Below are 24,349 nucleotides of genomic sequence, written 5' to 3' on the forward strand. Positions count from 1 at the left end.
GTCAGCGGGCAGAGGGCAAGTGCCCGGCTCAGGACTCTGAGTCAAGCTGGAGGGACGACTCTGAGCGCCTGTCTGGGTGGGGATGGGGTGCTGGTGGAGATGGCAGGTCACAGGGCAGAGGACACACAGGCAGCCGGGGCTGGGGGTGGGCCTGCCATAGAGGTTTGCGGTCAGAAGTGCATCTGGCTTGACCAGCCTTGGAGGGAGGTAGCATTCACCCCAAGCCTGGGACACCCCCTGTTCCAGCAGCACCCTGAGGCCCTTTGGTCTGAACTGAGACCATCCCCCTCTCTCCTTCTCTGCCTCTTGCCCCAGGTTCAGGAGTTTGAGCACGTTAACGGGAAGTACAGCACCCCGGACTTGATCCCCGAGGGGCCCGAGGGCAAGAAGCCAAGCGAGGTCATCTCCTCGGACCCCAACACGCCAGTGCCTGCCAGCCCTGCCCACCTCCTGCCGGCCCCACTGGGCCTGCCAGGTCTGGGCTCCAATGACTAGGGGGGAGGGCACCTGGGTCTCGGGAGGTGGCAAGACCCTGGGAGATCTTCCCTTCCCCCTACCAGCTTCTGCCTGCAGATCCATCTCTCTTCTCAGAGTTTTTCATTTTCTTTTCTTTTCTTTTCTTTTCTTTTCTTTTCTTTTCTTTTCTTTTCTTTTCTTTTCTTTTCTTTCTTTCTTTCTTTTTAAGATTTTATTTATTTATTCATGAGAGACACAGAGAGAAGTAGAGGGAGAAGCAGGCTCCCTGCAGGGAGACCAATGCAGGACTTAATTCTGGGACCCCAGGATCATGCCCTGAGCCAAAGGCAGATGCTTAAGCACTGAGCCACCCAGGTTCCCCAGTTTTTCTTTTTAATGGCTAGTCACATACCATGACACTCAGTCTTTAAAAATCTTACTATTCAGTAGTTATTAGTATATTCACAGGATTGAATTGCATCTGATTCTAGAACGTTTTCGTCCTCCAGAGAAAAACCCATACCTGTTAGCAGTCATTCCTCATTCCTTTCCACCCTAGCCCCCGGCAACAGGCAAACCTTTGTGTCTGTGGGTTTGCTTGTTCTGGACCTTTCGCGTAGATGCAACTGCATCTCCCCTTATCCTCTAGCATGTTTAAGAGGTTCATCCACGTTGTAGGGTACGTCCGAGTTTCCTTCCTTTTAATGGCTGAATAATATTCCATTGTGTGGATGAACCATATATATATATATATTTTTAAGATTTTATTTATTCATGAGAGACACAGAGAGGCAGAGACACAGGCAGAGGGAGAAGCAGGCTCCATGCAGGGAGCCCGACGTGGGACTCGATCCCGGGTCTTCAGGATCACACCCTGGGCTGAATGCAGCGCTAAACCGCTGAGCCACCCAGGCTGCCCATGAACCATATTTTTGTTTATTCATTTGTCAGCTGACAGATTTGGGGTTGTTTCTAGTTCTTGGCCAGTGGGAATAATGTGAGTGTCACTGCGAGTTGTGTGGCTATGAACATCTGTGCTCAAGTGAGGACACATCTCTTCGTGGCATTTCTCTTGGGCCTCTAGCTAGGAATGGCGTTGCTGGATCACAGGACGTAATGTGTTGAGGAATTACCAGACTTTTTCAGTGGCCACATCATTTTACATTCTCCCCCACCACGTAGGGTGATCCCGGTTTCCCCACATCCTCACCAAACATTTGTTCTCTGACCTTTTGCTTCTAGCCATCCTAGGAGGTACAAAGTGTCTCCCTGTGGTTTTGATTTGTGTCTCTCTGACAGCTGGAGACATTGAGAATCTTTTTTCATGTGCGTCTGGGGCATTTGTATATCTTCTTTGGCGAAATGCCTTTTCAGATCCTTTCCTCTTTTTAATGGGTTATTTATCTGAGTATCTTTTTGGTGATGCATGTATTTATTTGGGCAAAGCATCTTCTTCCCTTGGATGAACCTCGGAGGCCTGGCACTGCCCTACCGATGCCCAGGTGACATATGAAGTCTGAGATACTTTGCCTCCAAGGACATGCATCCTGCTTCTGGGCACAAGTGTCCCTTTGGAGTGGACAGTCCCTTTGGAGTGCACAGGCCCTATGCGAGCCCCGTTTTCTCATTCATGATGTGGGACAGGATAGCGCCCACCTCCCAGGCTTCTCTGAGTATGAGAATCACCGGCACTTGGCAGTGTGTCGAGGATCAGCTCAGTAAGAGAAGTCACACAGCTTGTCAGCCAGCCTAAAAGTGGGAACCACATCTAGCTGTTCTGGCTCCAAGGCCAGCCTCCACCCTTCTCTCCTCCCTGCTTTTAGATGGGGGCCCTGCTGAGGGTAGCCCTGTCCAATCAGCCTGTGGCTTTGGCCCCAGTGGGCCCAAGGTCCTGCAAAGATCCCCATTTGTGCAGACTTAGACTGGGGTCTCTGGCTTACTTGGTTTGCCTGTCCTTTTCCTGGAGGCACCTGGCCCAAATGGAGCCTCCTGAAGGCCAGGCCCTAGCTCTCCTCTCTGGCACCCCCATTTCCTGCCCTTTACCCCCTGCCTGCTCTCGCCCACCTGTCTCACTTCTTTCCTTTGATCTTTCAGACAAAATGGAAGCCCAGCTAGGCTACATGGATGAGAAGGAGCTGGGGGTGCAGAAACCAAAGAAGCCCCCAGAAATCCAGGTATGAAAGATGCTGTTGTCTGGGCCCCTGGTGGGTGTGGGTTGGGGGTTGGGTCTGGGGACTGTCTCAGCCCTTGCTTAGTCAGCTGGAACCAGGCCTTCTGGCTCCAAGTGTGGGCCTCCAGGTCTGGGGGAGCAGGTTGGGAGCACAGATGGGAACCAGGAGAGTGGGTTCCCAGCCCAGTGCCTGTCCTCTGCCCCTGCACACTGCGGAGGCCCCAGGCCCTGCAGCATCCCTAGCCTGTCCTCCCCAGGCCCTGCCAACTGCCCTGGACAGAGTGGAGGGCGAGGACAAGCATGAGAGCTCAGATGGCAAGGAGCGACTGGAGGAGACGGAGAAGGCCCCGCCATCCCCAGAGCAGCTGCCAAAAGGTGTGGCTCCCCACAGTCACTGCCACCCCCCCCCCCCCCCCCCAACCAGTGTAGCCTCTGGCCTCAGCAGCCTGGGCTCAGAAGAGGGCTGCCAGACTACACTCCACTATGCCTCTCCATGACCGGGTGGTGGGCTCCATCCTAGTGTGATAAGATCCCCAGGATGAGGAGAGAGCCTGGGGCGTGGGTCTCTACAGTGGACTTCAGCATTTCCTACCATGCAGAGTTTGGGGGTTATTGGGCTTTTTTTTTTTTTTATAGGTTTTATTTATTTATTCATGAGAGACATAGAAAGAGAGAGTCAGAGACACAGGCAGAGGGAGAAGCAGGCTCCACGCAGGGAGCCTGGTGTGGGACTTGATCTTGTAACTCTAGGATCATGCCCTGAGCCAAAGGCAGATGCCCAACCCCTGAGCTACCCAGGCGTCCCTGAGCTGTCTTTTTATTAGTGATTTCTAACTGTTGCACTGTGGTTGGAGCACATGAGTCTAATGATACTGTTCCTACGATGAAATCTGCTTCCCAGCATAATATGGTCAGATTTTATAAATGGTCATGTGTGCTTGTAAAGAATGCCTATTCTCTCTCTGTGTCTCTTAAAAGATTTTATTTATTCATGAGAGACACACAGAGAGAGATAGAGACATAGGCAGAGGGAGAAGCAGGCTCCCTGCAGGAAGTCTGATGTGGAACTCTATCCTGAGACCTTGGGATCATGCCCTGAGCCAAAGGCAGACGTTCAACCACTGAGCCACCCAGGCATCCTAGGATTTGTTATTTTGAGTCTCAATGTAGAATCTTTGTCTTTTAGCTGGCAAGTATGATTTCTTTATATTTATTGTAATAGCTAGGTATTTGGATTAATTTTTACTGTCTTATTTTGTGCTTTATAGTACACTTGCCTTTTTTTAAATCTTTCCTGCTGTCTCTTGGATTGATCAGACTTTGTTTATATTTCCCTTTTTCTCAATTTGAAAAGTTTATAGTCAATCCTATTTTATACTCTTAAGATTTTTTTAAAATAAGATTTTATTTATTTATTTATTTATTTATTTATTTATTTATTTATTTGAGAGTGTATGTGTGAGAGAGAGACAGAGAGAGAGAGAGAGAGACTGAGCAGGGATAGGGGGAGAGGGAGAAGCAGGCTTCCCACTGAGAAGGGAGCCCAATGTGGGATTTGATCCCAGGACCCTGAGATCATGACCTGAGCTGAAGGCAGACTGAGCCCCCAGGCGCCCCTACTCTTAAGTTTTTAACATGTAACCCTCTTGGATAAGAGAAAGACTGTGGGTGGCTCTACTAACTTCTCATTTTCCATGTGCTGCTGCTCAGTGTTTTAGCTTCAACTTGTTTTCATTTCCCAGATTTGTTGTGGCACTTATTTTTAAATTTTTAATCCTTATTTAGATCTTACCATTCTTAGCACTTTAGTGTTTGCGTCCTTGCTCATCATTGCTTCGTTCAATGCTTTCTTCTTAAAGTATACCCTTTTAATGGTGCTTTCTACAAATTTTGTGTGTGGAAAATTCATTGTGTATTATTTTTCCCTTTACTCTTGAATAAAGAGTATTCTTTATTCAAAGTTACCAAAGCACAAGATAGGATAGGGGGGTTTCCCTCAGCATTTTTTTTTTTTTTTTTTAAGTAGGCTCCAGGCCCAGCGTGGGACCCAACATGAGGCTTGAACTCATGATGCTGAGATCAAGACCTAGGCCTAGATCAGGAGTCTGACGCTTAACGGACTGAGCCCCCCAGGCACCCCTTCTCTCAGCTCTTTGAAGATGTTTATTTCCCATGTATTGTGGTTTCTGTTGTGCTGAGAAGGCTGCTCTCAGGGTAGTTGTTTTGCTCCTTTGTGGGAAACCTGCCTTTTCGATCTTTCCTGAAATGAAAAGACTGTTTTAAAGATACTCTGTTTGCGTCTGGTCAAGCACGGTATCACTACAATGGAATTTTTATTTCTCTTGCTGTGACTAACTGTAATTCTTAAAGCTAAGTGTGATGTCTTTCACTGATTGTGAGAAAATTCTCAGTCATTCCCTCTTCATCCCCATCCTGTTTATTTTCTCCCGGCCTTCCAATCATTCACCGATTCTTTCATTCATCTGGCACATATGTATTGAAGACCTGCTGTGTACGACCCCGAGTATTGGGGCCATAAGCAATAGACCAAAATAGCCACAGCCTTTGCGTGGAATTTGTATTCCAGTGGGGGAAGCAGGCGATCAGTGATAAACAGAAACATGTCTTTGTTCAACAAACTCCAAATGCAATAAAAAAAAAAAAAAAAAAAAGCAGGTACCAGGTTAACCAAAGAGGGGACTGGTGTATCTTTCACATCTTTTTTTTTTTTATAAGATTTTATTTATTTACTCATGAGAGACACAGAGAGATTGAGAGAGACAGGCAGAGGCACAGGCAGAGGGAGAAGCAGGCTCCATGCAGGGAGCCCGACGTGGGACTCGATCCTGGGTCTCCAGGATCACACCCTGGGCTGAAGGCAGCGCTAAACCGCTGAGCCACCCAGGTTACCCTCTTTCACATCTTTTATTTCTTTTTAACCTATCTCCCTACAAGGCTGGCTTTCTTTCTTTCTTTCTTTCTCTTTTTTTTTTTAAGATTTTATTTATTCGAGAGAGAGGGAGAGAGTGAGCAAGCATAGGCATGAGTAAGGTGGGGAGGGGCAGAGGGAGAAGGAGAAGCAGACTCTCCGCTGAGCACAGAGCCTGACATGGGGCTCAATCCCAGGACCCTGAGATCATGACCTGAGCCAAAGTCAGACGCTTCACTGACTGAGCCACCCAGGCACCCCTCTGCAAGGCTTTTTGAGTCATCTTTAGATCTAGCTTCCGCTTCTTTCTTTATACTGTTTTGTTTTTTCCTACTACCCGTTTGTGTTATATATATTCTATGGCAGCAAAACAAATCATTATAATCTGTTCTGTTTTTAAAAAAAATTATTTATTCATGAGAGACATAAGCAGGCTCCTCACAGGGAGCCCAATGTGGGACTCGATCCCAGGACCCCAGGATGATGCCCTGAGCCACTGGCAGACGCTCAACCACTGAGCCACTCAGGTGTCCCTGTAACCTCAGTTTTTTGTTTTTGTTTTTAAAGATTTATTTATTTATTCAGAGAGAGAGAGAGACACAGAGACATAGGCAGAGGGAGAAGCAGGCTCCACGCAGGAAGCCCAACGTGGGACTCGATCCCAAGGCTCCAGGATCACACCCCAAGCTGCAGGCAGCGCTAAACCGCTGCGCCACTGGGGCTGCCCTGTAACCTCAGCTCTTAAAACAACACCCATTTACGAGCTCACAGTTTGGTGGGTCAGAAGTCTGGCTCGGCTTGGGTGGGTTCTCTGCTGAGGGTCTCGAAAGACTGATGTTAAGGCATTAGCTCCAGTGGCGGAGTTCTCCCCTGGCAGCTCAGGGAAAAATCTGTTTCCCAGCCAGTTCTTGCTGGCTGACTTCCACTCCTTGGGGTGGGGTAACCGAGGGCCCATTTCCTTGCTGCTCTCGGATGGGGCATGTTCTCAGCACCTAGAAGCCGCCCACATTCCTTGCCCCCTTGGTCTTCAGGCTTCAGGCCAGCAGTTGTGTGCCGAATACCCTTGATGTTTCGAATCTCTGATGTCCTTTTCTGTGACTGGTTGGAAAAAGTCTGCTTTTCAAGGGCTGGTGTGATGAGGTCAAGCCCACTCACATGATCTCCCTCTTTGAAGTCCCCTGTGTCCCATCCCACACCCCACTCCAGGGCCCGGAAGTCTTGGAGGACATCTCAGATTTCTGCAGTGAAAATGTTTAAAATGTTAATTATTGTGTATTTTATTTCTAGAAGTTTTAGGTGGCTTTTTCTAATTTTTCTTTTTTCATGGACTTATGGATTCTCTCATCTTTCTTCTCTCTCTCTCTGGTGGATGGATAAATGGTTTCTGAAGTTTGCTTGGGCACATCTTCATGGGATTTTTTTATACACGGGAACCCATGTCACCTGAGTAGCAGGAATGTCCTGCTCCGTTTCCAGAAGCCCCGGCCCCTGTGGTCTCGCTAGTGGTCTGGCTGGTCTGGGACCAGTCTTTCTTGGACTCTCTCTGTTGGGGCAGCACAATTCAGATTCCATGGTCCGCATGGACTCTGCATGGGGTTTGGGCTTCTTGCTGGAGACTTTCTGCCCCTGGATTCCATGCAGGAGCCAGGCTTCCTCAGCTCAGCCACGAGGCATTGGATGGTACTTTCTCTCTTTCACTGAGCACCTGGCATCTGGAGGGTGTTGTTGGAGGGTGTTGGATTCTGGTTCTCTGGTCTTCGGGGCTTGCAGTCTCATCCTCCCTGTCTGGGTGTCAAGACACAGCCCACCCCCCCGCCCAGGCTTCTTCCTGGCATCTGCTCCCCACCTTCTCTTTATGGCATCGACAATTTCCTTTTCTCCTTGTGAGCTCACTGTGTATTTTTCCAAGGTGATAGGTTTTGCCTGACATTTCTGGGTGTTTGTAAGAGGGTTTTGATTTAATGAAGTCCTGCTGTGTTACCAGAACTTTGAGACCTCTAGTTATCATTGTGGTAGGGAGGATATTGAGACTGTGCCTTGAGGAGTTTGGGGGTGGGGTACTGCTGGGGTAGGGGTGAGGGGAAGGGGCAAGCCGACGGTGTCAAGGGGGTCCATGCCCTCTATGCCTGCCTTCCCGGAGGATCCCTCCCTGATGGCACTGGTTGGACTCCTCAGTGAAGTGACAGGTGGAATTCTGTGTGTGGCTGAAATGGAGTTGGAAAGTCAGCAGCCCAGAGTCCGTTTTGTCTGTCTCAGACCTTTCCCTACTCTACAAACACCCTTTGTCTTGCAGAAGAAATGCTTCCTGAGAAGGAGAAAATTCTGGACAAGCTGGAGCTAAGCTTGATTCACAGCAGAGGGGATGGCAATGATTTCAGGCCAGGTTTGGGGCTCTTGTGTGTACTCTGTCCTATGTCCCTTGGTCTCTTGAAGGCACCCTCTCTGGACCTTGCTGGGCCTCCTGCAGCTTCCATGGGTACCACCATCTACCCATTACTCACTTGGCCCAACTGAAGCTGGTGGATGGGAGCCTGAGCCCACCAGCCCCGGGAGTGGGAGTCAGGGTGGGAGGAGATGCCTTCCCCTTTCCTAATCCCTCCCATGGCCCCAGCTATCACCAGAAAGGAGAACTTGTCACAGAGTTTGGCCTGGAGCATTTGGGACTCCCATCAGAGACTTTATGTACCTGTAGGTGCTAGAATGTTCTGGAACACTTGTCACATCAGACCCCCCAGGACAGAACTGCTGTCCTTTAATTTAATATACACTTTCACAGTGCTGTGCCCCGTGTTCCCAGGTCGTCTTGAGTGAGGGAGTGGCACCTGGGCCTGGAATCCCCATCTCTGCTTGGGACAGAAGGAGGGGCTGCTTGCTTGTCTGTTTAAAATCCCTCTTGACAGTGAGCCCATGGAGGATGAGGAGATAGGGTCCCACTTGCCTTTGGGTCCCCAGGCCCCAGTGCTTGGCACAGAGAGGTCCCTGGGTAGCACCTTTCAGATGGGTAAATGAATATGGGTGTGTTCTCCCGTAGATGACACCAGAGTGGAGGAGAAGGAGCCCATTGAAACACAGCAAAATGGTGACAAAGAGGATGATGAGGAGGGGAAGAAGGAGGACAAGAATGGGAAGTTCAAATTCATGTTCAACATTGCAGATGGGGGCTTCACAGGTATTGCGGTGAGGCGGAGGGCAGAGACCTAGTGTGGGTGTTGTCACAGTCTTCCTAACTATGGGAGTCCCAGGAGTCTGGGCAGATGGTTATTTTATACTAAAGTGTGAATGCTTGATAAAAGTGCATTATATAACCTTTCCTGGTAACTGGAACACTGAGCTTCCACGGGTGGGGAGACGGTGGGTGGTGAGAAAGAGACCTTCCTATGCCAGCTTCTGTGAGGGACTGGGGGGCACCTCATTCTGCTCCCCTTGGCTGGCTTCCCAGAGCTACACACACTGTGGCAGAATGAGGAACGTGCTGCTGTGTCCTCGGGGAAAATCTACGACATCTGGCACCGGCGTCATGACTACTGGCTGCTGGCGGGCATCGTGACGTATCCTTGGCCAAGCCAGGCTGGGCAGGACTCTGGCCTGTTCCTCTGTGGACCTCAGGGAGGGACATGGGGTGTGTGGGATAAGGAATCAGTAGCCAGCGCTTCTGATCAGGTGCCGAGGACCCTTTCCTGCTGGTGATGGTGATGATGGTGATAACCATAGCTGCGGCTCATCCCTTTATGCTCAGTGCTCACTCCATCTGCACAGCAGCCTTCCAGGGGGCATCGTTGTTGCCCATCATACAGGGGAGGAAACCATGCTCAGAGAGGCCACGGGACTTACCCAGGGACACACAGCTAATAAGCCATAGCCTACCTGTCTGACCACAACAAATACCCCTAACTCCCACCCGGGACATACTTTACCTCCTTCCTGTGATGACGCCTGGAGGGTGCATCACCATTTGTGGTTGGCTAGCATTCATTCATTCAGTTTTGATTGCTCGTGTCCTATGTGCCAGGCATGGAGGATGCAACCGTGAACATTCCCCAGTCCCTGTCTCCCTGGGGCTCACATCCTGCTGTGGACAGATGGCGAATGCTGTAAGTTAGCCAAGTGTGGCATTCAACAGAACATGATAGGGCAGGCAAGGAGCAGGGGGAGTGCTGGGGGTGACCGTTGCCTTTTCTCATAAGTAGTCAGGGGTCACATTTGAGCAGAGACCTCCCAGAGGCAAGGGGAAAGCCACACAACTGCCTGCGGAAAGCCCCTCAGCAAAGGTGACCTTCATGACAGCCTTGGAACTGGCTGGGAGTGTTCTAGAACAGTGGTCAGCAACCTTTCCTGTAAGGGTCCAGAGCACAAATATTTCAGGCTTTGCAGCGTGATTGCTCTGTCATTGTAGCAAAGGCAGTGATGGACGATAGTGATCCAGTGAGTGTGACCACGTTCCAATAAAGGTTTATTTAAAAAAAATTGGCCGGGGGCCAGTTTGGCCTATGGATCGTAGTTACGATTCCTGTTGTGGAGGTGAAGGTGTTTGGAGCCAGTCTGCCTGGGTTCCAATCCTGACTCTGCCCCTTGCTCACCGTGAGACCTTGGGCGAGATCATTTTATTGAGTTTCCTTGTTCAGTTGACGGCTCCAGGGGAGGATTGTTCCTTGTTCCTCGCCAGCTTCTGGGGCAGCTGTCAATCCTTGGGTCTCTTGGCCGCGAGGTCACGTGGCCATCTTCCCTGGGTGTCTGGGTGTCTGGGTCCAGATTTCTGGTTTTTTTTTAAGATTTTATTTATTTATTTGAATTAGCATGAGTGGGGGGTAGGGGCAGAGGAAGAGGGAGAAGCAGACTCCCCGCTGAGCAGGGAGCCTGACGTGGGGCTCCATCCCAGGACCCTGAGATCATGACCTGAGTGGAAGGCAGATGCTTCACTGACGGAGCCTGCCAGGTGCCCTAGATTTCCTCTTATAAGGAGACCAGTCACTGGATTCGTGCCCATCCTAATCCAGCGTGACCCCTTCTTAACTGGATTGCAGCTACCAAGACTGTTTCCGAACGAAGTCCCAGCCCCAGGTGTGGGTGTTGGGACTTGTTAGGATGAAAGGGTTCAGTCCCCAAAGCTCTGTTGCTCTTGGGGCTCCTGAGGGCCCCTGCTGGTGTTTGTTGATTGTCAGGTTGTCATTGTCAACCTGCTCACCTCTTGGCCAAGGTTGATGACCGACTGTACAAAAGCACACAGCCTGGGCTGCTGCAGCTGGGATGCTGGCACCGGCTGGCATCGGCCTGGTCCCCACTCGCTCTTCCCTTCCCCCATTCCCTGCCCTCCACGGCTGGGTTTGCCCTTAACGGAGCCACACCCAGGCATGGCTATGCCCGCTGGCAGGACATCCAGAATGACCCAAGATATATGATCCTCAACGAGCCCTTCAAGTCCGAGATCCACAAGGGCAATTACTTGGAGATGAAGAACAAGTTTCTGGCCCGTAGGTTCAAGGTCAGTCCCAGCAGGGCCAGAGCCTGCGGGGCAGGGGTGGGGGGCTGTTGCTGCAGGAGGACAGGCTGCATGAAGGGGGCCTGGGGCAAGGCAGGACTGACTGAGCAGCAGCCCGGCAGCCCCCTCCTCATTTCCGTGGTCCTGGGCCAGGCTGTCCACCAGGGTTGTCCTGTAGTCTGCCAACAGTGTGCTAGGTCCTTGATCTGGGTCAGGCCCCACTGGGTGCGTGTCCCTGCCCCGGGGAGGATGGTGCAGAGAACCCAGATTGCGGAGAGTTCCGGGGCTGGGAGCTCTAAGAACAGCAAGGGTGGACTGATGAGCAGAAGAGCAGCTTCCCTCCTTCCCTTTCACCCATTCCCAGGCCCAAAGGGGTGGGTGCTGGTGGACGGGGGGTCGGGCTGGCACTCAGTCCCTCCTGCCACATCCCCCAGCTACTGGAGCAGGCGCTGGTCATCGAGGAGCAGCTCCGGAGGGCTGCCTACCTTAATATGACCCAGGACCCCAACCACCCAGCCATGGCCCTCAACGCCCGCCTGGCCGAGGTGGAGTGCCTTGCCGAGAGCCACCAGCATCTGTCCAAGGAGTCCCTTGCTGGGAACAAGCCAGCTAACGCTGTCCTGCACAAGGGTGAGTGAGCCTACTTCCTGACGGTGGGCCTACCTGCCTTCCTCCTGCCCTGTGGATCCTTGGCCTTGATGAGGGCACTATGGGGCAGGGGCCAGCCCCATGAGCCAGTCAGGGAGAGTTCAGCCCCTCCAGTCTCTGGACTCTGTCTCAAGGCCCTGGGCTGGGGGTAGGTAACACAGAAGTCTATTTGACTTACACTCTTGCTTATGAGGCCCTGACAATATGCTTTAAACATGTTATCTCTTTAATGCTTGTGATATCCTAAAGTGGTAAGGTTTATGGCCCCATTTTATTTTATTTTTAAAGATTTTATTTACTAGAGCACTAGAGACAGCAAGCACGAGTGGGGGGCAGAGGCAGAGGGAGAAGCAGACTCCCCGCTGAGCTGGAAGCCCCGTGTGGGGCTCAAGCCCAGGACCCTGGGATCATGACCTGAGCCGAAGGCAGACACTTAACCACTGAGCCACTCAGGTGCCTCTTACTGCCACATTTTAAAGAAAGGGACGTTCAGGCTCAGGGTGGTGAAATTAATTGCCCAAGATCTCCCAGGATTCAGACCTTTGACTCCTATGCTCCAGAACTTCTGGAAGCTCCCAGGCTGGTCAGAGGGACGGGGGAGCAAGGTCAGGCTCACACGAGAGCCTCTGGACCTGCTGAGCACTGCAGGTGCTCTGGGTGACGCCTCCCTGGGAGCTGGGGGCTGGTGGAGGGCCTGGTGGAAGCCTGGTGTTGAGGCTGGCTCTCTCCTGGCAGCCTTCCGGCCCCTGGGGAAAGGCTGCTTGCAGGGTGGGGAGTGTAGATGAGCAGCAACTCCTCTCTCCCCCCTTAACCTCCTGAAGTCCTGAACCAGCTGGAGGAGCTGCTAAGCGACATGAAGGCGGATGTGACACGCCTCCCGTCCATGCTGTCCCGAATCCCCCCCGTGGCCGCCCGCCTCCAGATGTCAGAGCGTAGCATCCTGAGCCGCCTGACCAACCGAGCTGGCGACCCCACCATCCAGCAGGTCAGGTTCGGCCCATGTGCCCTGGGCCCAGTCCCCACCACGCACTGTCAGTCCAGGGTGCCCTATGCTGGGGCTCGGGCGGGGTCGCAGGAGCGTGACCTCTCAACCTGGGTCCTTGCCTCCAGGGCGCTTTCGGCAACTCCCAGATGTACAACAACAACTTTGGGCCCAACTTCCGGGGCCCTGGACCGGGAGGGATTGTCAACTACAACCAGATGCCCCTGGGGCCCTATGTGACCGGTAGGTGCCCGTCACTTCTGGGCAGCATGTGCAGGGGCGCCCCCGGGGCCTGGCCTGCCCGCAGCACCCCGGCAGCCCAGCTTCTGTCTCTCCCGCAGATATCTAGCTGTCCGCGCGATTTCCCTCTGTTGCAGTGCTCATTTCCAGCTGAGGTAAGCCGGCATGGGCATGTTCCCGGGCCCTGATCCCCTCCTCAGGGTGGCAAGTCTGGCCCTGCCAGGATCAGCTTGGATTCGCCCCTGGGTGGGGTCCTGCATGTCTGGGCGTGCGTGTGTTCACAGAAGTGAGCCCCAAACCCAGGCCTCACGGTTCTGCCTCCACTGCCCAGCTGGGTGGCAGGCACCCCAGGACCTCTACTCCTGTCTGGGGCAAGGGGGTAGCTCAGGTTCCGAGGGCGTAAGGGCTGATGACTGGGAGTAGGGAGCTCATTCCTCAAAAACTGCCAGTTTACTCAGGCCTCCTCCACGTGGACCAGTGCCCCCCTCCCCGCCCCTGAGTCCTGTCTGTCCTTGTAAGAACTGTGGCTTTGGGGTGGAGGCTTGGGGGTTTCCAGGCTGACCGCCCCCTCAGCACACTCTTCCTAGGGCCTCTCTGGCACCCTCAGTGTGACGGGGAGATCCTGGAGCTCCTTCCAATGGGAGTTGGCTGGGGCAGGTGGAGGGTGGGTGGCTGCATGGTGTTGGGTGCTCCCCTCTGATGAAGACCTGGCGCCTCAATGGGATGACCTGTAATCTGCCTCTTGCAGCCATGCCTTCCGGGCCACCTGCCCGACCCCCACAGGAGAGAAAAGCTCCCACCTTTTTAGGAGCCATGCCACCTTGGGACAGAAAGGGAAACTGAGTCATGCCACCACATGGGGGACGAGGCCCAGCCTGGCTGGGCTGGAGCCCGGAAGTGCCACCTCATCATATCGCAAGTGTTCCACCCAGCGTCACACCCACACCACACTGGGACGTGCCCCTTGGCCACCTTTGCCAGACAACTTCTTAGAGGAGATTTCATTTATTTGTACATCTTTTGCACTTTCTTATTGAAGACTTGAACGAGTCTGTCTTGATAAAAGTTGAGTGACGTATGGAGGGATGTAACCTGCAGCATTCACGTCTCTCTCTGTCAACGGGCTCCAGACTGCACGGGAAGATCCTAGAAGCCCTGCTGCTGCCCCGTGAACTCAGCCCGCCTGGGGAGCCCTCGGCGTGCCCCCCACCCCCACCCCGTCTGTGCTGCCTGACTGCCCGTGTTCTGGCCCCCTGCCCCTTGGGGCGCCCCAGTGCTGAATGGGTCAGGACTGGGGATGGCTGTCCAGCCCAAGGGTAGAGACCTTGGCTGATGCCCAGGGCAGGGAGTTTATTCTACCCCCTTCCTGCCAGGGCTGGAGACCACCAGGTATGTGCTATCTCTGTGGGCCCAACTTCCGGGGTTGGTGGAAGTTGGTATGTGGTATCAGCAGGTATGTGGCCCTGGCCCAGCAGGTCTTGCAGGACCTGGACTCTTATCACCAGCGGAGGGCCTGTGGTCCCTGCCCTGCTGCATGGCAGGCCACGGCATGTGCTCCTGGGAGGGAGGGGAAGAACCTGTGCGAGGGGCATAGAGGCTGCTAGAGCCTTAGTCTCGGCCTCTGAGGGCAGGGGCTTGCCCTCTGTTGGGGTGTGGTTAGCATCCTAGCAGAGAAGGCCACATTGGCTCTGGGGATGGCCCTGGAGACCCTGGCCCTGCCCTAGGAGGCCCGTCACACCCACCTCTAGATCCACACTCCCTGTTCAGTCTCCTGGCCACACCTTGGAGCCTGGATTTATCCCTGTCTTCCTGCCCCTGGTGGGGTCCTGACCTGGTCACTTGCCACCCAGGTTGGGGCCACGGCTGCCTTGCTGTGTTGTCGGATGGCGTGGAGACAGGGGCCTGGACCTGATGACCCCCCAGCCCTCCTAGCTGGAGCATCCCGGGCTTCCTGCCTTGTCTCCTGTGGGGAACAGCCACTGGCATCCCTCCTGCACTCAGCCAGTGGACTCCTGTGTGGCCCCAGCTGGTGGGGAGGAGTGGGCCAGGCCCAGGGGCTGTGTTTGATGCCTCCTCGGCGTTGGCTCAGCCTGGAAGGGTTTTCCCAGCCTTGGGCATGAGGCTTCCTGGGGAAGTACCCCGGCTGTAGAATCCAGGATGGGCCAAGGTGTGGGGGCCTGTCTTGGGAGCTCTTGGGCAACCGGCCAGCCCTCATGGGGTCCCAGGTGTCCTCTGTAAATGGCTCTCTGTGAACCCCTTGAGGGCTAGATCCCAAAGCTGCTCCATCTTGGTGTCCCCTCGCTTTGGTCTCAATCAGCACCTCCAAGGTTGACTCTGCTCTGGCACCGTGGTGGGCACAGGGGCGAGTATCCTGAAGGTGGCATGCTGGTTTCTGGGACATTGCCCCCTGGGAAGGGCAGGGTCACCTCCAGTCCACTCAGTTCCTGCAGTTCCTGCACGTGCCTGTGTCCTCTGGTCAGTGCCTCCCTGCAAAGGCTCCTGGCTCAGGCCACAGGCGAGGTGACCACATGAGCACCCCCCCCCCACCCGCCCTAACCCAGAGCCCTGTGACACACTCTCCCAGACCTCACTGGGCAGTCTTGCTTCTCCTGGCCACAGAGGATGGGTCTTAAGTGTCCAGCCAGGAGGCACACGGTAGGGCAGGGGTCTACATCTCCACTCTCTTGCCCCGAGGGCCAACAGTCCCCCTGTTGTCAGCCCTTCCTCCCAGGAAGCCTCCCTCTGTCCCCCGATCCTTGCTTCCATGCCAGGCCTCCCCTCGCCCTCCTCTACTGGGCCAGAGCTGGGTACCCACAATGGCCAGGTCTAAGAAAAGCTCAGTTCTCCACGATCTGCACCTGGAAGCCCGGGAGGGGGGTACTTCAGGCAGTTGGAGAGTGGGTTTCCGACTGGCTGGTTTGGGAGAGGAAATGGATCTCGGACTGTTTTCTTAGTTTATCAGTTATCTCCTGCCACAGGTGGTGGCGGGGAGCAGGGCATCCGCTGTCTTTGGCATCTCCCGGCTGGGTTTGGTTTGTGCTGCTGGCAGAAGGAGGGGCTTGGCATACAAGCAGAGTCCTAGAGCACCCGCCCGCATTTTTGTTTCCAGCCACCCTATTATTTATACCAGTACTGAGTAGGCTTTCTATCCAACCATCTTTGGGCCACAGTTTCAGAAAGCATTTCCCTCCAGGCTCCCAGGTGACAGGGGGGCTTGGGCTGCCTGACCAGGTCTGGAGGGCGCCCCCACCCTTGCACACACCTGCCCCCGAAAGTGCATTCCACGTGAGGAGACCCTCCCTGCAAGCCAGCTTTGGGAGCTCCTTTGCTTTCTGGAAGTTATGACCATGGTCCTGCTGGTCTTCATGACTGGTCCAGGTGCCTGCCCTCCTGCTCTTCGGGGGTCCCTTTCCAGGGTCCTCTGGGGCCTCCCCGGCCCAGACTGTGGCTGGTCGAGTCTTGCCGCAGTGACACTGTAGCTCTTGCTCCCAAACGTCGGGTCCCAGAGCTCTTGAGGGCCTGCGAGGGTCATGTAGAGGGTGGGCTTGAGGACAGGAGTGCCTCCAGGGCTTGGTTGCGAGGCGGGGGTGAGGTCTTGGCCTGGCTGTGGCCTCAGGTCCCTCCCCACCCTGCCCTGAGCCTGCGGCTTGTCCTGTGCCCACCCCTGTCTCTGTTGAGGAAGCCGGCTCCTGCCCCATTTTCTATTTCTGGAAGTTTACAGGTTGTGGTGCATCAGCCCAAAGTCATTGGCTTTGTGTTTTGGGTTTTTTTCTTAGTTTTCAGATTTTTTTTAAACAAAGTATTTTTTTAGGTGCGATAACCCAGAAAGGGCCCGTTGGGTATGTGTGTATGTCCTGAACCCCTGACGTGGAGATGGGAGCTCCTGTGTGCCGGAGATGAGGCAAGGGTCCTGCCCTCTGTGCGTCAGAGCGTGGGGGTGTGGGGGAGCAGACCCCCACCCAGGTTGGCATCTGGCCCAGCCAAGGGGGCCGGGCCCCTGGGCCTGGGTACAGCTCCAGGCCAACAAAGGGGCCAGGGGCTTTGGGGTGAGTTGGGAGGGTCCCGGCCAGGGGGCTGGAGCTGGAAGCTGAGCCCCCGTGAGTGGCGACCCGTCCGGTCCCTGGCAGGACACATGGGAGGCCGGACAGGGACTGCAGCCGACACAATCCCCTTAACTTTGTACTCTGTGTGTGTGTCTTGGTTTTCTGTGTTTTAATAAATCCTTTGGGAAAGGATTCAATCAAAGTGTTTTCCTAGATTCTCACTCATCTAGGATGGGGGGGTGGGGTTGGGGGGTGGGGATGGAGTGTCCCCCAAAGCCACCTCCCACCGGGGAAGCAGGGCCTTGTGAGGCAGAGGGGGCTGGCTGGGAAAGGGGTGGTGCCTGACTCTCCCCCCTGCACCTCTAAACGCCAACACAACATGGTGTCAGGGAAACACTGAGCTCCCAGTGGAGGGGAGCCCCCGCCTCCCTGGGCCCTGGTCTCTGTACCCAGAGAGCACAGCAGCCTCCCAGCAACACAGCTTGTGTGTGTTGAGCGTGGGGGGTACCCCTGTCCCCAAATTACTTGGGCTGAGGGGGCCTCAGTCTCTGGTCCCAGTCTCTCCCCAGGACCCTTCTTCTCAACCCTACCCTTTGCCCCAGGGTCAGGATTCCGGGGGTGGGCGGGGAGCCCAGCTTTTTCCTTGCCTCCCTACTGCCAGCGGCTGGACCCCTGGAAATGAGAGGAGCAGAGAGCCGCAGACCCCCGACAGGCTGGGGTTTTATTTATCATTCCATAAATACGGTGGCTGAATCTCGGCTGGGTGTCCTGGGAGCGCGGGGCGGAAGGCAGTCTCTGCCTGCGGTGGGGAGTGCAGTTAGCTGAGGAGCCACGGTCGTTAAAAAAAAGGGGAGAGAAGAAAAGCGCATTATTTACACGACGGGGAAGGGGACAGAAGACGGAGTGAGCCCCTCTGTCATTCCTCGGGACCTCGGATTCGCACTGGATTTGGATGAGAGATGGTGGGGGCTCCGAGTGTCTGCAAGGGAGACCGAGCCCACCCAGGCCCGCAGCCCCCGGCCCAGGCCTCTGTCCTGCGTTGGGCACACCCAGAGGGCTCCCCAGGAGCACACTCTGCCTCGACGGGAGGGCCAGAGGCTGGCGGGCGGGCGGCCGCTGGGGCTCCGAGGGGCTGCTCTCGACCGGGGGGTGTCAGGCCAGCTGGCCCTTGACCCGCGTTGGGGCATGGCCGCTCCTCCAGGGCTTGCCTCCTATTTCCAGACTCAGGCTGCCCTTGGGCCCGCCTGACCCCCTCCCCCCACACCAGCCCCCTTCTAAGTCCTGGGGTGCTCCCCCAGGAGGCTGAGCCCTGTCCCCCCTGCTAGTGGCTGTGGAAAAACTAGGACACCTTGGGCCCAGGCTGTGGACTGCGCCCCAGGCTGGGAAGCTGCTTGGGTCCTGGCGACAGGCATTTCGGCCTCGGCCGAGCTCAGCTTTGAGGGCCCTTGTCTCCTGTTTGGCCAACATGTGGGCAACAGGGGCCTGGCCTTCCCAGCTGCGGCTCCTGGTGAGGGGGCCCCACTGCCAGCCCTGCTCTATCTCTCGGCAGTGGGCAAGCTCGGGGCAGCAGTGTGAGCACCCCCACCCCCGCCAGCTATCACTCTCCCCGCTGGAGGGTGGGCCATCTGGTCCCTCTGTTCAGCTGGGGCTGCCTGGCCCAAGTGGTGGTGGAGGGTGGCCACAGCTGGAGTGGAGGGGCCCTGCTGGGGTAGGCTCACTTCCTCCCCACCCCTGCAACCTGCAGCTTGTAGATTTGGTGGAGGTGATGCCCAGGGGCCTGGTGTGGGAGGAAGGGGGAAGGTTCTAGACTCCAGGGTCAGCACAAATGTCAGGAATGGAAATTGTCTGCCTCCCTGCCTCAGGCCTCGGCCCAGCCAGCACTGGCCAGCAGGCCCTCTGGGAATGGCAGGGAGGAGCCCCTCCAACAGCAGCTTCTTTGAAGGGCGAAGCAGGACCGGCTTGCCTGCTGCAGTGAGGGTGGGGATGGGGGTGGGGGTGCATCAGGTGGGGGTGGCCAGCGCTGTCGGCCCAGACCACCTGGACTGGAGGCACGTAAGGCGTCCTTCAGAGTGGGCTCCTGGCTCCCGCCCCCACCGCCAGCAGAGGCCCATACCTCAGGACCCTGGGGGCCGGGACTCCTGGCTATAGGCCCCTCTCCCATGTTTCTGGGGCGGGGGCTGACAGTTCTGTATGTCCTTCCTCAATCTGTTCTAGGCCGGGAGGGAATGCCTAAGTCCAGCCATCCTGGCCTCTTCACAGGGTGTGTGCAGAGAGCCAGGGGTGGTACTGTTGCCTGTCTGCCTGGGGGACAAGCTCCGGGCACCCTGACTTGGCACCCTACCATGGGGTGCCTTGCCCCAACCTGATCTGAGGCCTTGAAGAAGGCACTGCTCCAGGGAGAGGCTCCCGGGGTCTTTTCCTTGATTGTGGGGGCCACTGCTAGATGTTCAGTCGCCCTAGCCCCTGGGCATGCAGCACACAAAGCCCTAGGGACCCACCCTCACTGAAAGGGCCTAAGGGTGGCCTCTCTGCATCCCTGAGGGCCACAACCCAGGCAGAGCAGAGTGGGCTGCCCTGCATGTGGTCAAACCCAGTGTCTAGCTACGGATGCACGACCTCAAGGCCTTCTGGGGTAAGGACAGAGCCCCTGGCAAGGAGGACAGTGGGGCCCTGGAGGGACCTGGGCTGGAGCCAGCTCCTCAGACCCCTCCCGTGGGCTTGGGGCTGCTCTGGGCACGAGGCTCATCAACTGTGTGCAGGGAGGCAGCTGGCAGGGTGATGAACTCAGACCCCCAAAATTCCCGTGGGCCCCAAACTGATAGTGAATCCCCCTGGATCTCTGCCCCTGCCAGTAAGGGTGGGGGTGGGGGCCAAGGGACAGCACGGAAGGCCCCAGAGAGACCTGCTGGGGCAGGTGGTGGTGCTGAAGAAGGCGCAGAATGAATCTGAGGTCAGGCCCATCGTAAAATCCTGGGAGCCCTTGACAAGAGGGAAGTGGAGGGGGACCCCACTGGGGAGGCCCTGCCCAACATCCAGTGCCCCAGCAGAGGGGGCCACAGGAAGGGCCAGCCCTGGTTTCCTCTTTCCCACCCCCAACACCAAGTGGGGGTTCTCAGCAGATGAGAGGCCAGCCCTGCTGCCCCCAGGACACAGGCCAGGCCTGGAGGCATCTCTGGGAAAGGCGGAGGCTGGGAGCAACTGGGGTGCTTTCTTCTTGGAGGGGGAGTAGAGGCTGTAGGCGGGCTCGGGCGGGACCGCTCCAACATCCTGCCCCATCAACGCGGCCTCCCCGGCACGGATCTGAATTCGGTCCCGCGAAGCAGTGAATGGTGTTTTGCAGCAACTTTTGAGATCTTTTCCCCACGAGGAGGACATCTTGCCGTGATGTTTTCTGTTTGATGCAAACCACACCCCTGACTTGGCTTCAAAACGGCTTAAGCGAGCGAACAGAGAGACTAGGAGGGAAAGAGAAACTGTCCGGGCAAGCGGCCGGGGGCTTCTTAGGATCTGTAGTCCTTTTTGCTGTAGGGTTTATTGCCCAAAATACTATCAATCTCGTGGATAATGGAAGACGACAGTTTCGGAAGGACCTGCGTGCGAGGACAGGAGCTAATCAGAATCCCACCCGCGAGACTGGCCCGGCCTGTGGAGGAGGCTGGGTGACAGTCTTCGGGCCACTGCTGGCCTGGCCCGCCTCATCGCATCAGACTCTCGCCCAAGCAGGTGGGCACTAGGCTGCTTCTGTGTTCCACAAGTTCTGGGGCAGAGAGGAAGCCTGCCTGGGTTTATCTCTGCGCCTCAAGCTCCAGAATGCTCTAGAACAGTCTAGAAGGCATAAAATACAGGTTCCAGGGCCAGACCCCTGATACCTTCACCCCCAAACTACTTTTCCTAGCCTTCCATACTTCAACCAACAGCAAGGCCATCCTTGCAGGTAACGCAAGCCTGTGGGCAGCCTCTTCTTGTGCTCACCCTGGTCCCCATCCCGTTGGCCTCACAGTCCTGAACATCCAGGATCCAACCCTCTCCGAGGGGGCCTCCTGTCACTTCCCTGCAGATCTCTCCGTGCCTCCTCCTCTTCCCTAAAGGCTTTCCTCCACTCAGCAGCTAGGGGGAGAGGGATCAGGCCCTCCTCTGCTCTGGAGCGGGGGCTCCTGCTCACCCAACAACCAACGAAGTCCCTAGAACCCCGGGCACAGTCCCCCCTTCCCCTGCCCCGCCCCTCTGCTCCAGGCCATGCCCACCGGCGCCTCCTTTGCTCCCGGCGGTTCCTCCAGGGGTTTGCAGGTGCCACTCCTCACCCTTGGAGCCTTTGCTTACATGTCATTTTTTCAGCAAGCCTACCCCCTGACCCCCTTCAGCCTGGACCACAGCACCACCTCCCTTCTGCGCCCACCAACTCCCCTGCCCTTGCTCTGGTGCTTATCACCTTCATATTCCAATTTCCTCATTTCTTGCATTCAGAGCTCACTGTCTGCTCTTCCAGAGCAGAACTTTTGGTGGCTCGCTGATGTAGCCCGGACACTTACAACAGTGCCCGGCCCATTGTAGGTGCCCAATAACATGGGCTGGACGAATGACTGACTAGGACCTTGAGTTCGGTTCAAGGGCTTGGGGGTGACACATGCACATGCACAGACCCCCCCAACTCACCTGTATTGCTCCAATGTTCTCCATTAGCTGGTCTGCGCTGGAAGCACCCAGGAGCACAGAGCTCACTCCCTCATTCCTCAGGCACCAGGCTGGGGCAGTAGAACCAGAGGTGAGGGAGACACACCCAGGGCAGGGGCCCTTCCTGGTTCTTCCCTGTCCCTAACTGGGCCACAGAGATCCAGCCTGTGGGCCATGGGGCTGAGGGTGCCCAGAAGGTCCCTGGCAAGCCTGCCGCTTGGCATGCTGGGTGGGGGATTTGCCGGGGATGGGGCTGCAGAGGGCTCTGGGAGAGGCCTGGTACCAACAGCGTCCAGGGGGAGAAGTGGACCAAGTGCTCAGGGACGACCCCCCACCCTTGTCTCCCCATGAATGTAGGGGCCCTATTACCTACTGGCTAAGGGAGGCAGTGGCCCGCCCAGGCACTCAAGGACTCCTGACATAGCCCCAGGGCCAGTACTCAATCCTTCCCCCTCCACCCCCACCCTCACCCCAGGTCCTGTTACCTATGGCTAGCTGGGGGAGTGTGCAGCCCAGACGCTCTGCAATGGCCTGCAGCTCCTTCAGCTTGGCCTGCTGGCGCCGGCCCTCCTCACTCAGGATTTTGTCCTTCAGCCACTGGTAACCCTGGTTGTGGAGGGTGAAGAGCACAGCCTACAGGTGAGGGCAGGGCACCTGGACCTCTGGATGCAGATGGCTGATGGCTTGTGCCAAAGCAGCATCCGCCCCCCTGCCTAACCGTGTCCCACTGCAGAACAGGCCCGGGCAGTCAGAAGCATGGGGCCTGTCTAGTCTGAAAGCGCAAGCCTGTGGGGCCCCTGAGCCAGGCAAGGAGCCTGGCAGCCTGGCGAGGAATGCTTTGGCCTGTGGCCCAAAGGTCTGGGGGAGCTGTGGTTTCACCTGCCCCAACCCATGGGATTGCAACGCTTTCCAGGGGACTCCCTGACTTTGCTGTGGATGGGGCAGGAGTGGGTGGACAGGCCATCCTGCCCTTGAACCCGAGGCCCGGGGCTCCGTGCGGGATTTGCCCCGACCTGGGCAGGCCTTTCTCTGCCTGCTCCTCATCCCTCAAGCCCTGCATTTTGGGATCCTCCAGAGGTGTGTCTGTGCGTGGGGTCTTGTCTTGTCCCAGGAGACCTCCCCCGATCGACAAATGAAGCAGCCCTGCGGCCTCCAGCCCGGAGGTCTCAGTGTGGGCCGCGGAAGGTGGAGGGGCTACCTCGGGGCAGGGCCGACCCGAAGAGTCGGTGGACCCCACCGGGTTGTGAAGGTTGAATGGGGGCAGGGGGTGGCGAGGCAGGGGCAGGGCCTTCTCCCCGCGGCAGCCCTTCCAGAGGCGGGATGTGGTCAGCAGGGCTCCAGGTTCCCGCGCCCTGGATCCGCCCCCACAGCCCCCTCAGTGCGAAATGCCTGTGGCCGGCCATAGCCTCCCCGGCCTGGCCGCTCGGTCACCTTCAAGGAGGCTCTGGAGTAGGGCGGGATGCCACTGTCGTACTTCCCGGAAACGATGCCGCAGGCCAGGGGGGACCAGGTCATGGCGCCCACTCCTGGGGGAGGAAAGCCAGGCGAGGTCAGGCCCAGGGGCCCGAGGGTGGGAGGGCCGAGGGGGCGGAGCAAGGGAGGGGGCGGGGCCACGGAGAGGGCGGGGCCGGCGCGGAGGGGCGGGGCCACGGAGAGGGCGTGGCCGGCGAGGGCCAGCGAGGGGCGGGGCCACGGAGAGGGCGGGGCCAGCGCGGAGGGGCGGGGCGGGGCGGGCGGGGCAGCCCACCTATCTTGTGGAAGAGCTCGGGCAGCTGTACCTCCACCTTCTCCCGCTGGAACATGTGGTACTCGGCCTGCTCGCAGATGGGCGGGATGAGGTTGAACTGCCGGGCCACGGAGTAGGCCTCCTACGGATGCACACAGGGCCGTGGATGGTCCCTGTCGGTCAGGGGTCTGGGGGCTGCCCGCGCAGGAGGGGGCAGGAGACAGGAAACAGCTGGTGCACCTTCTCTCCCCCCGCCCACCTCTGCCGGCAAAGGGGGGTGCTCTACAGCTGAAGGCATGGGGGAATGCACAACCCAGTAGTGAGCCTTGGGTTTGGGCACTTGTTGGCTGGGGTGCCTTGGGCAAGGAGCTTGCCCCTCTCTGCCTCAGTATCTCCATCTGTCGTGAGGATCAGTGAGCCAGCGCTGTTCACAGCCTTCAGGACAGTGCAGTCCCTGTTTTTATCGTGATCATTACTCCAGGGCTCCAGCCCTGGGAGGATGGTGGCAGTGGCAGGAAATGCAAGGTCAGGAGGGGAGAGTGGCCGGCATCAGCCCATTTCTGGAAATTGGAAGTCAAGGCCTGGACTCTGCAGACTCTCCCTCCACTCCCACCACATGGGTGTGAGCCAGGGCCGGTGTCTCCAGACGGACTCCTGGGGAAGCCCTGCCTGCCAGCCCAAGAGGCCCTTTCTCCTTTGGTGTGAGACTCAGCTACTGCATCTGTAAAATGGGGATAAGACACTGACACCTCAGTGAGCCCTGTGCTGGCTCCAGGCAGCCTAAGAAAAGTGCCAAATGCTCATTAATGCTGCAAATGCCAAAGGCTGATTAAAATCACAGGCTTCCAGAATTGTGTTGAACTTGAAAATTCTGATTTTTTTTGATGAAGCAGAAATCCAGGACTCATTAGAGGAGAAACACCCTCCCAAGGACACCAGGGTGTGGGGAATTCTGGGGGGAGGCTTGGAAGCAGGGGTGGCACGTCAGCCTTGGAGACAGTCCAGGGA

General features: G+C 56.5%; 2 protein-coding genes across 13 annotated transcripts in view; one reads left to right on the top strand and one right to left on the bottom strand.

Annotated features, from left to right (window-relative positions):
• CHD5 (chromodomain helicase DNA binding protein 5) overlaps positions 1–17,146 on the top strand; it is a 61,102-nt gene extending 43,956 nt beyond the window's left edge. For 4 of the 6 annotated variants that reach the window (XM_077891442.1, XM_077891446.1, XM_077891445.1 and 1 more), the window contains 12 exons: positions 316–475; positions 2,551–2,630; positions 2,884–3,001; positions 7,849–7,938; positions 8,587–8,724; positions 8,995–9,103; positions 10,902–11,034; positions 11,466–11,661; positions 12,501–12,664; positions 12,790–12,904; positions 12,985–13,056; positions 13,650–17,146. In XM_077891442.1, the coding sequence (XP_077747568.1) occupies positions 316–475; positions 2,551–2,630; positions 2,884–3,001; positions 7,849–7,938; positions 8,587–8,724; positions 8,995–9,103; positions 10,902–11,034; positions 11,466–11,661; positions 12,501–12,664; positions 12,790–12,904; positions 12,985–13,010 (1,329 nt within the window). In that variant the 3' untranslated portion in view covers positions 13,011–13,056; positions 13,650–17,146. The remainder of the gene's footprint in view (positions 1–315; positions 476–2,550; positions 2,631–2,883; positions 3,002–7,848; positions 7,939–8,586; positions 8,725–8,994; positions 9,104–10,901; positions 11,035–11,465; positions 11,662–12,500; positions 12,665–12,789; positions 12,905–12,984; positions 13,057–13,649) is intronic. The other 2 variants (XM_077891443.1, XM_077891444.1) reach the window with 2 other exon arrangements.
• Positions 17,147–17,638: 492 nt separating this feature from the next.
• Positions 17,639–24,349, bottom strand: part of KCNAB2 (potassium voltage-gated channel subfamily A regulatory beta subunit 2) — an 84,590-nt gene continuing 77,879 nt past the window's right edge. For all 7 annotated transcript variants that reach the window (XM_077891469.1, XM_077891467.1, XM_077891468.1 and 4 more), the window contains 5 exons: positions 23,363–23,483; positions 23,047–23,141; positions 22,101–22,221; positions 21,598–21,686; positions 17,639–20,534 (listed from right to left, as the gene is read on the bottom strand). In XM_077891469.1, the coding sequence (XP_077747595.1) occupies positions 20,445–20,534; positions 21,598–21,686; positions 22,101–22,221; positions 23,047–23,141; positions 23,363–23,483 (516 nt within the window). In that variant the 3' untranslated portion in view covers positions 17,639–20,444. The remainder of the gene's footprint in view (positions 20,535–21,597; positions 21,687–22,100; positions 22,222–23,046; positions 23,142–23,362; positions 23,484–24,349) is intronic.

Source organism: Canis aureus, chromosome 3, assembly GCF_053574225.1.
Source record: "Canis aureus isolate CA01 chromosome 3, VMU_Caureus_v.1.0, whole genome shotgun sequence".
Lineage (NCBI taxonomy): Eukaryota > Metazoa > Chordata > Mammalia > Carnivora > Canidae > Canis > Canis aureus.